Source organism: Argiope bruennichi, chromosome 4 (genome assembly GCF_947563725.1).
Source record: "Argiope bruennichi chromosome 4, qqArgBrue1.1, whole genome shotgun sequence".
NCBI lineage: Eukaryota > Metazoa > Arthropoda > Arachnida > Araneae > Araneidae > Argiope > Argiope bruennichi.
In genome coordinates, this window is record NC_079154.1 from 115548313 (window position 1) to 115564202 (window position 15890).

Below are 15890 nucleotides of genomic sequence, written 5' to 3' on the forward strand. Positions count from 1 at the left end.
TGGATGATAAAACTTGGACCATTTAGGCCTAAGTTATGTCATCATATGCAATACATTACATATATTCTGTAAATATTTGCGCTAGTTAAAAATTTTGAAAATATTTAATCATATTTAAAAAACAATTTATATTTTTCAGATTTGAAATTGTAATTTTCTATTTTCAGTCTTATTAATTTTCATTGGGGGGGGGGGTGTTTAACCGGAAATATCATTGTCATAATTTTGCATAATTTGTGCCTGCTAATACTCTATACTCTATATCAGTTGTTTCCAACTCTTAAAGGTCCATCTAGCCAGAAATAGAACAATGTGCAGATCATCTCTACTCCTGGTTTGGAGAAGCAAACTTTTTGGAGATTCTCCTCCAGAAAATTTTTGCAAATTAATTTGCTAAGAACTGTATTTTATAGTGCACTTTCCTGTTAAAAATTCTCTAATCTGTGTCTTTCTAGTTGTTTATTGATAGTGAAAGTTTAATTGCTGCATTTAAATATACATAGTTTATGAAAATTATTTTAATAATAATAATTCTAAACTTTAAAGACATTTTAATTCATTGTCTGATAGCCATAATTCACAATGATGTAATGAATACTCACTTTCATTTAAAATGCATTAATTTGTTTATACATGTTCTTTTAATTTGATCATGCTAGGGGGAATCTAATTTCTAACTTTCATGAATTGTTAAATCTCATTTGCACTCAGTAAATTTTGTTTCATTATTAAATTTATTCTATCAATTGAAATTTCATTTTAGATTTGAAGCCAACCTAGACATTGAGGGTACAAATCACTACAGTGTTCCAAATCGTCGTGCTAGTCAAGTCTTCAATGATACAGATATTTTGTCTGACACCAAGAGTCAAGATACTGTCAGTCATTGTTGTGTTGATGTCAATAATCCTGGTAGATATTTGAGCACACCATTATCATGTTCATATGATGATAGACTGTCCTATAGTAAAGTAGGGAGTTACTCGTCTTCTGTGAAAGACAATACCTACGACAAAACCTCTATTGATAGCAATTGTATAGATAGTGTGAGTTGTGCCGATTCTGCTTATTTACCAATGACTTATGTGACAAAAGGTAGTGATAAATTTAATCATGCTTATTCAGAGAATTCATTGCACAGAAGTCGATCAGGTTCATTACATCGCCAGTTGAATCAGATGCACATTAGTGAACCTCATTTGAATCTTGACAGTGTTGATACAGTAGATTCTATGCATCATGTATATAGTGTTCCTTCACTTAAGAATGTACTCCGTCCAATGAAAAATGGTATTTCAAATTCTACAATGTCCGATTTCTGTTCTGGCATCAGCAACCAATCCATAAACCAAGTTGCTGATTTGGTTCAAGCATCAGTTCTTTTGCAAGATTGTAAAAGGGCTGCTTCATCTAGTTTGTCTGAATTTAGTGCTCCTAAAACTAAGACAAAGGAATGGACAGAAACTTCCCTAGATTCACCTGTTGTTGAACGAAAACGGAAGCCTAAAGTGCCTGAAACATGCACTCAAACAGAACCCACTCAAGCAGCTCATTGGCTTGAAAATGGTTTGCCACTTGTTCCAGACCACTCTGACTCATTTTATACATATCCACATTCGCAGCAATCATTTTATGATGATCGCAGATTTAGTCCAAATAGTTCTGATCTTAGAAAATCACCTTCTCCTCTTCTTGTACAAGGCAACTTCCCAGGTAATTTTGTAGAGCACAGAAATGCAAACATAAAATGTTCATTTCCTTCTCAAAAGCCATGTGAAAGTCCCAAGTCTAGATGCAGCCGATCTTTATTTTCTGATGGTAACCAGTATCATCATTATGAGAACATTACTGAGTTATCAAATGAATCCAATAATCTTCAACATACTCAGTCACATCCTTTTTATGAAGATATGCATCCACCATGTGACTATAATTTAAATGCTATAAAAATGGCACAAGAGAAAAATACTCAGGCTTTTAGGCATCCCAATCATGATTTCATTGATCAACCACCTGTTAATTTTTCTGTTGCACAACCACAAGAACCTCCGAAACGTCCAACTAAGCGCATTAATGCGGGTGACTGTTTTATATCTGAAGGCATTACTGGAACAGATCTATGTGAATACAGCACTTCACCACCAAATGATATTTATGAACCTATCACTTTCCAAGAAGACATGTCCCACCGTTCCACTTATCCACCAAAACACTCTGATGCTACTGAGCCTGTTCATCAGTATTCACAGTCATATGCAGAATCTCTCCCACCTGAGATTGATAATAATCTTCCAATTGTGCAGAACTGGCAACATTTCTCGCCAGGCTCTACAGGAATGGAAAATTCGTCCATTTCACCTGTGCCGTCAACTATGAACTTTTCTCCTAATGTGGAGGTTAATGTTGTATCTGTTGGTCACTTTCAGCCCTACTGGGAAGAAACAAAACCATATGAGATATCAGATTTTTACAAGTATAGTACCAAGCATAGAAGACAGCAGAAGCCGTCCAGGGAGACAAAGGAGAACCATTCCCTCCAAACACTTGATGAGAGTAGTGATTCAAACCAATCTCAGTTTTATAGTCAGAATGTTGAAAGTGGAAGTGGTTTGAATCATGACAGTAATTGTCCTATGAACCATCACCAACCACAAGAGCTTGTGTCTTCTAATGTTTCTGCATTTAATAACAAAGAATTAGCAGATTCTTCTGTAAATTTGTAAGTAATTTTGTTCATATTTGTATTTTTAATTTTAATGATGTTTTTTTAAAATTTTATTTCAAGCTTCGAATATATCATAAATGATTATTAAACATAATTTCTTATTAATGTTCATTTTTACCGTTAATTATGTTTATCGGGATTTTGTATGGTCAATTGATATTTCATTCAGATATCTATTTATCAGATTTAAACTTTGGTGTCAAATATTAGCTTTATTACTCAGTTTTACATGAGATAAATTTAAATACCTCATGCATTCATTTTAATTAATTTTATTAATTATAAATTTATTTATAAATATAAACTTATTTCTTCATTTGGCTTTATAATATTTTTAGCTTCTTGTTGATCATCAGTAGCATTGAACAATGTTAACAGATGCATCCTAAAATAATGTGCCATAATTATTCCATTTATTTATCTTTAGAAATGCTTAGATTCAGAATTTGAATATATCACAACTGGCCTAAAAATGAATCTCGGAAAGACTTGTATATTTTATGGTGTTAATATTCATTTCTTTGTAGAAATTTTTATGACAAACGCATTTGATAGATTTTAAAGCAAACCTTATATAATATAAACAACACCTTTGGATCTCATAATTGCCTTAAGGCTTGAGTTAAGAAAATCAGAAATATAAAATTGCTTATATTTGTTAAAAGAGCTATATTAGACAAATAATATGTAAGTGTTATTTCCTTTTGTATTGTTAATTAGAAGGGAGTAAAACTTTTAGACAAGTATGAATATTGGAATATTATGCACAATCCTCATGAAAGGTTTCTTTTAAGTAACAAATATATTAAATATAAATCCTTGTGCTGCCTATATGGTGGTAGCAATTTCAAAAGATTTTGGTTTATTTGCATGTGCAATTTTATATACCTGTATCTCCTTTATAATTTCAATTTTTATGTATACAGAGTAAAAGAATATTTACATTTTTTTTAATTTCTTTATACTTGCTTTTTCTTAAGTGTAGAGAATTGAAGAAATGGGTAAAAACCAAATTTGTGATATTTTAAATAAATTTTTAAATTCTTCCAGCAACTATGAAAATTCTCCCAACTCAGTTTTACGGAAGAAAGAAGATCTAGACAAAAGCCTTTCATTAGGTGAAATGGAACTTCGTATATCTTTAGCTGATACTTTTCATGATGAAATGGTGAACTGGTATCAAAACCAAGATTCTGTTAAAAAAGCAACTTTAGTTTGAAAAATGGCACAAATGCAGATAGATCTTTTAGTTGTAAGTTTACTGGATTTAATTTTTACTTTTGCACCAAGTTGTTATATGCTTTCAGTATGTTTTATATCTATAAAAATGAATTTGATTCCATATTTAAAAAAATAATTTAAAACTCAACTTGTTTTGTATGTGTAAAAATGATTGTAATTGATTTTTCATTCCCTTTTTGATGCACTTTAGTTCTGAAATTTTATTTGGTTATGTGTTTTCGATAGTATAGTATTTTAATACTTAATTAATTTTAATTTACCCATAAAAGTTCTTAAAGCCAGTACTATCAGATCATGCAACTTATTAAGATTCTATAAAAATTTATAATAAGCTATGAAATATTTTAAAGATTAAAATATAGGAAAAATTTACTTTATAGCATATTATTATTGAAACATATTATTATTGAAATGTTGAATATATCTTATCAAAACAGCATGAGACATTGAAAACGTTATAAAGAAGTGAATTTAGAATGGAATATAATAATTTTAAAAACCATTATTAATCCATTATGATTGCTCAGAAGCAACATGTGTTTTTATTATCTCTATTTATTAGGTTTACAACCATTTGTCAATTAAAGGGTTAAATAATACCACCTATCACAATTTTGTAAGAAGAAATACTTCTTTGTTAAATATATATATATTTTCCCCATTTGATATGAACATTAAACTGCACATTGATACTAGATGTGAGGGGGGAAAAATATTTAAAATACCCATTAATGATTGCAAAAAATTCTATTCTTTCTGCCCTTTTAAAAACAGATGGTATTCCTTGTTAAATGAAGAAATATTATTTAAAAGTTAAATCGTATTAGAAATGTGGCTTAAATTCCTCAAAGTGTACATGGAAATCATTCTTGTCACCTTTAAAATTTTATTTTTGTATCATGTTTTTGAAAAGAATTACTTTATTTTTATTAAACTTATTTTAAATTAAATTCAGTGAGAGAGATAGAAACCTAAACCATCCAAGCATATTCTGATAGCTGTCTTAAAATGGACAATTTTTTTTTGTGCGTGTGTGGCATTTGAAGGAAAGCTAAAAATAATTTCAGGAATCATTATTTAGGATAACTAAGTTTACGCTGATTTAAAAAAAAAAAAAAAAAATTCTCCCCGCCATTAGATAATTGTTGTATTTTTAAGGGAAAAAGTATTTAACATACAAGGGGGGAGGGGGGAAAAAAGCCAGTGGATAGTAAACTGTAATTATTAAAAGGATAGTATTGTTGACAGAATTAGTCTCAGATAACTGTGCAAAATCTGCCCATTGATTGACCAAAGTTTTTTGAAATTATATTTTTAAAAAATTATACGAAATGCTTTTGCTAGTGATCCAATGCTAATTTCAAAATTAACATTGGATCCTTTGAATAACAAATACAGCTACATAAAAGAGGCAAAGACATTACGAGAGCATTCTTTATTACTATCCTTAATTGTTAGAATTTCAGCTTGTTATCTAGATAATAGTAAAATTTAACTATTTCTTTTCCAGATTTCTACAAATCCTAAAGGTGTTTTTATTCAAGAAGTCCTGAGAAAATATTTGTACATATGGTTATGTATTTATTTTTATTGTATATATTGAAAAGGATGTATAAAATGAGACTATAAAGTTTCTAATATATACTGCATGATTTCTATTTTTATTCATTTATCACAAAATTTGTACACACAAATCATCTAACTACATTTGTTTCCTCTACAGAAAGCTATATCGGTAACTAGAAATTTCAATATTTTAACACCACAGCAGCCAACACTTTTCTAAAGTAAAATGACATCAAGAATATAAATGCATATATTATGCCAAAATAACTTGAGCAAAAGATAACATTTTGACTAAGAAGAGAAAAAAAAAAAAATCAGAGAAAGTATTTCAGCATAATAAAATATTGGAATTAGCCAAGCACTTTTTCAATTTTATCACAGTGTTTTTTAGTCATGCAGGAATAATTTATCTTAAAAACATTTTAAAAAATAATATAATAAAAACAATCTTTAGGTCTTGATTTACAATACACTTGGAATGTTATTTACAAAATAAATACTTAAATATTCCAATCACTTATGTTGGTCCCCCAAACATATCTTGCATGCACATTTAATTACAGACTGCCACCGGTATGCAATACACCAATAAATAAACATTCAACAATGATTTAAAACTCAACATGTTAAATAAAAACATAAGATAATACTGCACAAGTACACTGATGCTTACAATTTAAGAGCGTAAACTGAAATTAGATCACCTCATATCTGCTCTTTCGCAGCTGATTATTGGACATGATCGGTGACTTATGATTCAGATTCACAATAGTCTGAGGAATGGCACAGTCATTGTAGTCGATGAAGTCGCAGATGACTATATTTAAGCCATGTGGTCCGGGATGCTTGTCTTCAAGCCATTTAAGTAACTGCCTATTGCTTTCATTGACCAAAACACTTCTCAGATTTCCCAGCAGATTCCTCATGATATAGAACAGATTGGGTGTAAGAACGGATTGTGAAACGAAGAACTTCCCAGCCTCTCGCCTTCGTTCATAACCTCCCGTCAAGAAAGCAAGCAAACTCTTGATGCTCCTTGTATTGGGCCATGGATTTGGAATAGACTCTGCAGGCCACAAGAAAGGGTGGTACTGTGCAACTGGATCACGGTAAAAGACAATTACTTGAAATCCTCTCTCCCATAACCAAGAAAGTGTAAATTCTGTGAGATCAGCAACATAAGGACATAACATAGAGCCCAATATTTCCATAAGTTGGTGTAACAGCTTATGATGATCAAAATGATTCATCTCGTACAAATGCTGGAAATCAAGAAGAATGACTTCTTTGGGGTGGGTATCCAAAAATTCATGCATTGTTTCAAGAACGTTTTTAGTTTCCGTCCCATACAAACCATGCACAATGTAGAGGAGTCCATCTTCAGGTTTCTTTGCCACTCTTAGATCGAAATATCTTATTCCAGCTTCAAGCTGTTGCTTGCAATCAAAGGCTTGGGTACAACTCCAATTGTAGATGATTCGCTTTGACAGGCAACTTGTTGCCCGAATGAACAGAGAATTGTAGAGTTCTGGATCATCAGGAGCTATATCGGAATGTGGAGTCAGAGAGGAACTTAACGAGTCATGCGAGCCTATAAAGAAAGTAATGGAAAATCAATTCATATACAATTAATCTAGCATTTATTAGCAAATTCTTATAAATACCATCTTACTGTCTATTTAGATGTTATAATTATGTAACCTTTTAAGAAAATATTTAATGTTTTTGGGACTATGCCATATTGAATAGAATGGTAAACTGAAATCTAAACAACTTTATAAAAAAAATTTCCAATATCATGAATCCTCTGTTATCAGAATTTTACATTGCTACTTTCTATATTCTTTTAGATCATTGCTTTATAATTTAAATATGAATTTTGATCAAATTAGATGTCATACTCAAGCAGGCATGTCTTTACAAATACTTAATTATTTGTAGGTTTTTTTTTTAAGCTGTACATATTAAAAGAAATATTCTTTCTCTTCAAATACACTTGAGTACAAAGCTTATCCCCCCCCCCCCAATTTAATGACCAGAGTAGGCAGAAAACACATCATTGCCCAATAGAAACTGTGGATAAATAAATGATATTATTAAAATAAAATTCCAGAAAAAATGGAGTAGAATTTCTTTATTGTATTATTCTTTTCTTAAATAAAGTAATTCGTTCACAATTTAAGAAATTAGTTACTATCATTAATACAAAAAGGTACTTACAATTTAAAATATATGAATATACATTTTTTCTAAATGATGAATGACCAGGTTGCAATTAAGGATATCTTAAGTTGATTGGATTAATTAAGATATTCTAGCATTCTTGCTTCAAATTGTATAAAAACTAGGCGTATTTAGTTAACAACCATCAAGAGTTGGAAACTCTTGTACTGTGAATCAGTGCAAAATGCTTGATTTCACAGTACAATTAAAAACATGTTTATTAGTCGATACACTACTCACTGTAATTAAATTGTTAATTCTAGAATAAAATATCATCAGTTGACAGAGGAAATATCTGAATTTCTATAATCCAACACTAATTATTTTATAATATTCTCAATTTCAAATCTTTTGTATATGTGAAATTATTTACACAATTATGTTAAATTGACACATTTAAAATAGATATGTCTTCCTTTAATTTAACAAAAATCAAAAACAAAACTTTTGAAGCAAATTAAATATATTTAAAATTATAAACATGAAATCGATTCTAGATTGGAAGTTATTTATTTTAATTACAATTTCAGACAATTAAAAACATTTTATACCGACTATTTTCATATTTGTAAAAGAATACATAATTACTAATATTTAATAATAGTATATTTCCATTACAGTCACAGGCAGTGTATGTTTATTTTATCTTTAAATAATATAATGAGAATAATAAATAATCTTTCAAAACAAAGGAATATTTATTAATATCTTTTCCTAAAAAATTAAAATCTGAATTATATTGATTAACTCTTTACACTTTCTAACATATTATAGATAAATTAATAAAACCATTAAGAAAAATTATTATTGCTAACAAATTGAATGCGCAATTGTTAATTATTTTTCAAGAGCTATTACTTTAGTTGGCCAACTTATTTTCCTGGAATATTAGCTTTACAAAATATTAAGCTATTATATTTAAAAATTGCTTATTATTACATGATAAAATTAACAAATATGAAAATAGATATAATTAAAATTTATTTAGTAATGGCCTTAAAATATTATAAAATAAAACCATTTTACTATATAATACATAAAATTGAAAGAAAAAAAAAAGATATTCAAATTTATAAATTCTAAATGTAAAGCATAAACATGAATAGATATTGAAGTCCAAAGCTTTTTTAAATATATATAAAGAAAACAACTTCTATTTAACCATAATTCCAATTGTGGAAATAATGTATGATTAAAAGATTTAAGTAAATACAGAAAATAGATTGATATTTGAGTAATTTTTTTTTAATTAACTTGAAACTAGTATCACTATATACAGTGGCGGCCAAAATTGTGGATACTTTTGAAAATCGTTATGTTTTCGAACTTTCCATGCTTACAGAAAACGTTACATTTCACAAAATGCAAACTCTTACATATCATTTTAAAGAGAATTTAATGCTGATTTCAATGCAAAAAGCAAAATTCAAATATATGCAATATAAAAAGAATTATTCTTACTTTGATATGAATAACAAACAAAGTGATGAAGTGGGTTGTAATTTCTAACTTTCTTGACAAATCATCGTTTTTGTTCTGGGAACCCAATCAAATGTTAATAACTGCTAGCAGAAGCTGTTATGTTTAAAGTTGGAATAAGTCATTATTGTGTTTTTTTTTTTTTTTCTATAGAAAGAAGACTGTTTTTTATGTAATTAAATTGCAAGTTAGAAATTTTGTTCAATTTTTTAATACATAGTTGGAATTTTCGTAAATATTTCTGATATTTAGTCAAGAAACAATGACGTCAAATAAAAGAATAGACTGGACAACTAGAAAAAGAACTAAGATTATTGTATTACATGAATGTGGTCTTTCCTATGCTCAAAGTGCAAAACAGGTGGGTAGTTCAGTGACTACAACTGGAGTCCGATACTTTTTTTTTACGATATCAGGAGAATAATTTAATAAAAAAGAAAGCAGGAAAGGGTATAAAAAGGTACACCATATCTGTTGATGACTGAAGAATAAAATGACCATGTCTCCAAGATAGAAGAAAGCCATCAGAGGCTATCGGAAATCAATTGAATGATGCTGGCGTTTCTGTTAGTTCCAGAACAAACAGGCGAAAATTATTAGATGTTAGATTAAAAAGAATTCCTCAAAAAAAGCTTTATCTCAATTTATAGCACCGCATAAAAAGATTACAGTGGGCAAAGGAACGCACTAATTGGACAAATGATCAGTGGTCACAAGTTATACGGAATGATGAAACAAATGTATTGTTATTTGATAGTGATGGCGGAAATATGTAAAATGTAGAATAGGCGAAGAGCTACATCCTGACTGCATTCAGGCAACTAGGAAGAACTCAGTGCTATGATTTGGTCATACATTTCAGCAGACGGTATTGCTCTTCATGTTATCGATGGGATATTAAATGTAAGAAAATACATTGACAATATTCTAGAGCCATAACTTACACCTTCCATCAGTGATCTCTTTCCAGACAATACATCATTTATTTTTCAGCAGGATTCACAGCAAAATTATCGAAAGAGTGGTTTAGTACTAAAAGCATTGAATTATTATCATGGCCAGAAAATAGTCCTGGCATCAAATTATTGAGAACTTAATGCACCATTTGAAAACTTTTGTATAAAATAAAAGATATTAATTAAGGCTATAATTGTTTCCTGGCCATCATGCAATAACGAAGGAAGAATTTAAAACTCGTCAGCTCGATGAAATATCGGTGTGAGGGTATAAAAAATAAAGGCTACCCTACTAAGTACTGATAACTCACTGCAGTCATCAGCATCTAATGTATCTCGATAATTATTCCATCGCAACTTTTTTTGTATTGCAAATATTTGAATTTTGCCTTTTGTATTGAAATCAGCATTAAATTCTCTTTAAAATTAAATGTAAGGGTTTGCATTTTGTGAAACGTTACATTTTTTATAAGCATACAAAGTTAAAAAACATAAAAATTTTCAAAAGTGTCCACAATTTTGGCCACCACTGTATATATTATATACACACACAGGGCCAGTTAAACTTGATCTATCTAATGAAAAAGGGTGACAGAAGAACCCATATGGATAATAAAACATTATGGCAATCCTGTCTCATCTCTTACCACTTGCACGTTATGGTGGATATAGCGATTATGCTAGCAATTGAACAAAATTCCTAATTTAAAAAGTTTGCTAAAGACATAGAGGTAAAAATGCATATATTTTGAAGGAGCGGAAAAAGTCCTATAAGATGATACCATTTATCGTGATATCTGAATTTGAAGCCAAGCTACAAGAGCAGAAACCTTGGTGAAAAGCAAAATCGGACTAAAATCTTTAAATGTTGAATACCTTTCTATCTACAATATGTCAAATTTATTAAAACTTGTCCATTCCATAGGTGCCCTACAATAAATGGCATTTCAGGAGAAATCCGTCAAAAAAGGAAAACACGAGAGGCCCTCGTTGCTCCTGGTTTTAATTTTATACCCATCTTAAACAAGCTGTTTACAGATAGAAAATTTTAAAGCCAAATAAGAAAAGTAACATTTTAACATATTCGAAAGAATTCATACCGGCGAATTTACGTTCTTCCCATTTATCCACCATCATTTCGTTTGCAGACTATTCGGTAAATGTCTATTTTGAAGGCTGCATATTTCAGTGAATTAAATTTCTCTTGGACTAATTAAATTAAATCTAAGCTTGCAAAAATTAAATTTCTCTTTAACTAGGACACTGATATGAATTATTGTAAGCTCATTCGAAAGTTGATAAAATGGACAAGTTTTGTCCTTTTAACTAGAACGGCATTTTCGGAATTCATAATTAAAAGATTTTGATGACGATTCGATTTTCATTTCACCAAGGTTTCGATGCTTTTAACTTGGCTTCAAATTCAGATATTCTGAATAAGAAGGTGTCATCTCATAGAATTTTTTTTAAAATTCTTTCAAAATATGAGTTTATTTTACAATAACATCTATCAAAAAATTTTAAATTATGATTTTCTCCCCATTGATGGCGATTGCAGACATGAACATTTTTGCTTCATTTTTAATTGTTTAAAATTAATTTTAAAAGTTACAGTCTCTCTCCTTTGCAATATGTTTGCTGAAATTAGAGTTGTCGAATTTGGCAGTCTTTTATGCAACGCAGAAAAATATCATTTAGATAATATTGCTCAATATAGTCATGAAATATTTTTCATTTATAAACAATTGGACAAACTTGTTTAAATTTCATAGGTAAAATTAAACAAATTATGAGGTGAAATTTATTTTTAAAAACTTTTCTAAGGCTCAACAATTAAAATATAAAAAATACACAATGGATTGATTATCATGAAGTTTCATTCCTTTACCATTTTCACATAAACTGTTTCAAGATTTTGTTTTTATGTTAAATAATAAAGTTGAAAAATAAATAAGAATGAGAAATGTGTTATTACTTTAAAAGAAAAAAACTGGTTTAAAGAGAGCACACGCCTCAAAAATATATTAAATAGAATTAATACAGTATTATATTTAAAACTGCCACAGCATTTCTATATAAGTTATTGAAATGTAAAAAAGTTGATTTGCAACTTTGGTTCAGAATTTCAAATGATTTTTATACAACAAATAGGTTTAAAAATCCAAATTATAAATGGACCAGTCATAAAAATTCTAATATTTCATTTAATTAAACTATTCTATCACATATGTATAAAGTAAAAAATAGAAAAATATTTTTAAATTTTCATTTTCAATAGTTTTTTTTTTAATTTAAGCATATTTTTTAAGAATAATATACAATTTAAATGTTTTTTTTTTTTGGAACCATTTTCATGGCAATAAGAAAAGTTGCTTGCTCTATATATTTTAACAAAATATATCAATAGTCAGATCCATTTCAAAATGAATAAGAAATAGGAAAGTGTATTTGCAGTGAATCTAAAATAGAATTATGTTCCAAAATATATTATTAAGAATTCAGATATGAATAAGTCAGAAAAGACTAATCATATTCAGATTAAAACTAAATTAAAAATCAGTAGCAATATCAGAAAACTTATTTGACTAATATTACTTTAAATAAAGTTTTTCAATTAGCTTCCCTTGGAATTTTTTTTTTACATATATCAATGATACTTACCAATCCCTCCCTGGAAAATTAGAAATTAAAATTTCTTTCAAAAAATGCTTTGTTTTCTTTCATCAAAAAACAATGCTAAATACATGTATTATATATTATATATAGTGCTTAAATTGTTACTCGAGTTAGTACTTTCATTAACAGTATTTTTTTTTTTTCTTTGATGAAAACAATCAACATTTTGAAAATGAATTTAAATAATAAAATAAATTTTAGTATAAAAATATTGATTTTAAATAAATAGATAATAATAAAGATTAAATTAAATTTTTAATAAAAATGATGTTCAATTTTCTTGATAAGTTTCAGAATACTAGATCTAAAAATTTTTTATCTTCGATTCTAGATACTATTTTTCCAGTTTCAATATTTATTTTTAAGATTAAAGAAAAAGGAAAACTTCTGCCAAAGAAATATGCAGGTTTGAAAAGCACGAAGTGATTTCAGAGCTATTATGGGCACAATTGAGGAAATTCTTCCTGTGGATCTAACAGATTAAAAGGAAGAAAAAAATTGAAAAAACTTTTTTTAATAACATTATGCTATTCATAAGAAGGGTGGAATGGCTTTCATTTTGAATTGAAGTAGTTCTTTTGATATCTAACAAGCAGGAAAATTTGAGGAAATGGCTATTGATCCAGAAGATTCCAAAGCAAATTAATATAATTTTAAAAATATATTTCCATAGCATATCAGTTTTGGAAGAATCAGTAAATGAACAACAATTTTAGTAGTGATTAACAAATAACCTTTTTAAATTTTAGGTATAATATACAGTTATAGTTTTTAGCAGCATAGCTTTATGGGAAATTCCTAAGGAGTTCTCAAAACATAAATAATTAATTTAAGATAATATTAACATTCATATGAAAATCATATAAAGCTAAAACATCACTTGTAGATGCAGATCAATAATGAATTTTAATAAATGATGATAATTTGTATAAATCAAAACAGAACAAATTTTCCCATTATTATTGCTTACTACTGCAGTATTTAAATTTTCACCCCCCCCCTCCATCCATTAAGAAAATTAAATTTGTATTTAAAAAAAAACAAGAAGGTTATTGGTAGCTTCTTAAGTACTTTTATGCATTAAACATTTTTAATTTTGTCTTATAATACAGAAGGATATATTATTTTCTTCATATATGCATGATTCACTTAACATTAAAATCAACTCCAATAACTAAAAAAAGACTTCAAATGTTTTTATGCATGGTCTATTCCACTCTAAGAAACCACATTTTTTCAAATAATGCATATTCATCTTTGAATGTAATATGTAATAAGTTATTATAAGATGACAGTGCAAATAATCGACATTTGATTTTCATACACTTACTTGAATTGACTTGTGTTTCTCACCTGAATTATGAAAATAAAAGATTATTTGTCTAAATTTTATTGTTTTACATATAATAAAAAAATGAAAAAATCCTGCCTTAATTGCAATATATAATAATTGTGAAGTATCAGAAATCTGCAATATGAATTAATTTCTAAATGATAAAATGAAGCCGAATTATTTTGAAAATTTGCATGCATTAAGATTGCTCATACAATATACATCATAACGATTAGCTCATCTATGCCCAATTACCTTTTTTTTAGGGATGGTTATGAAAAATGTGACTCAATTTTATATAAATAAACATTTTAACTTTAAAATTGTACTAATCTATTTTAATTTGCTATTAACTGATGGCAGCCCATAAATGATATAAACTGTCTATATTAGCATGTGTCCCAAGTAGCACAAAACATCGTATAATATTGGGCAATGTTATATTATACACAAATAAATAAATAAATCCCTTTTTATTTTAATGTAATTATTAAGAAGAAAAATGTAATTTTAAAAAATAAAACTTTCTTTTGTCTTCAAAAGATTTAGTATAAGCTCTTACTATCTCTTTTGATTCTTACTTTACGATTAATAAAATTATCCCCTTTTCAGAAAAATTTGTAAAATAAATGTAAAACTGAGCTAATTTTTGTATTACATACAGGTTAAAAGATATTTTATAAAATCTTATTTTCATTATACCTTATTACAATTAAAGTGCTTTCTGGATTAATATTTTTGAATAAATGAAATAAACAAAAGAAACCTAGTGAAAAAATTAGACTACTTCATGTTATAATTTAGTTTTTTTAATATTAAATCAGACAATTTTAATAATTAATTGTAAAATCAGACACTACTCACTTTATTTATCAATTCCAATTAAATTAGCAATATGGTAAAAAAAAAAAAAATCTTAAAATATTAACTAAGTAACTAAGATTACCTAGCTAATAATAAAATAAGTCAGTTTCACAGGAATTCAAACTAAAAATTAAAATGATTCTGCTTTAAATGAAAATTTGCTGCGCTCATCCAATCAAAATGAAGAAATCCCCATCTCTGCACATGACAACAGCACTTATATGTATTTATTGACGATTTCGAAATTAAAATAAAATGCTACGTGTAAATTTTATTATATTATCCAAGTAGCTAGTCTTAATGGATTTACAGATATATATATTTAAAAAATTTGCAGAAATCTGGAAAATTAAATCTAGACAACGCTTAAAATATTCAAGTCGCATCTTGCCTGTTAATACGAATCTATATTTAACCCGTCTGCACATAAACACAGCGCTTGTCAAAATAATGAAGGAATTGATTTCGAATAATAACAAGAATATTTTTACCAGGAATGGCCAAACAGTGCAAAGGCAATGAATGTGCTTCTTCAGGTAAATTTTCCATCCATCGATCCAGACATTTCTTATTTTTATCGAATTGTAAATCGACTTCGACCAAGTCGTTGGAATCCATGATCACAACAAAACCGATCGATTCCGGTAGTTGGTTTCTGAATCTGAAGTCTAATGTTGTGTTGCCACTCACACATTGATTTCTAAAAATTTCGTTGTTTATACTTGAAATGAATAGAAAATTTCTTATTTCTAAAAATTATACTGAAATGGTACCTTTAAAAATAAAAAGTGCCTAATATCTTGCATTTTTTTTGACTAAATGTTTT

At 28.2% G+C, this 15890-nt stretch overlaps 2 protein-coding genes across 5 annotated transcripts in view; one reads left to right on the forward strand and one right to left on the reverse strand.

The window, feature by feature from the left end:
- Positions 1-5612, forward strand: part of LOC129965838 (uncharacterized) — a 105888-nt gene extending 100276 nt beyond the window's left edge. For all 4 annotated transcript variants that reach the window (XM_056080056.1, XM_056080057.1, XM_056080055.1 and 1 more), the window contains exons 21-23: positions 764-2719; positions 3776-3977; positions 5478-5612. In XM_056080056.1, the coding sequence (XP_055936031.1) occupies positions 764-2719; positions 3776-3944 (2125 nt within the window). In that variant the 3' untranslated portion in view covers positions 3945-3977; positions 5478-5612. The remainder of the gene's footprint in view (positions 1-763; positions 2720-3775; positions 3978-5477) is intronic.
- Positions 5613-5666: 54 nt separating this feature from the next.
- LOC129965839 (PI-PLC X domain-containing protein 3-like) lies at positions 5667-15722 on the reverse strand. The gene is made up of 2 exons (XM_056080058.1): positions 15556-15722; positions 5667-7124 (listed from the first exon to the last, which is right to left on the reverse strand). Exons 1-2 carry the CDS (start codon positions 15680-15682, stop codon positions 6229-6231), a joined length of 1023 nt encoding a protein of 340 aa, XP_055936033.1. The 5' UTR covers positions 15683-15722; the 3' UTR covers positions 5667-6228.
- Between the last annotated feature and the right edge of the window lie 168 nt (positions 15723-15890).

Coding starts and splice junctions, on each gene's coding strand:
- LOC129965839 (XM_056080058.1), bottom strand. CDS start 15,682: ATGGATTCCAACGACTTGGTCGAAGTCGATTTACAATTCGATAAAAAT. Junction 7,125..15,555: donor GCACTGTTTGGCCATTCCTG/GTAAAAATATTC, acceptor CTTTCTTTATAG/GCTCGCATGACTCGTTAAGT.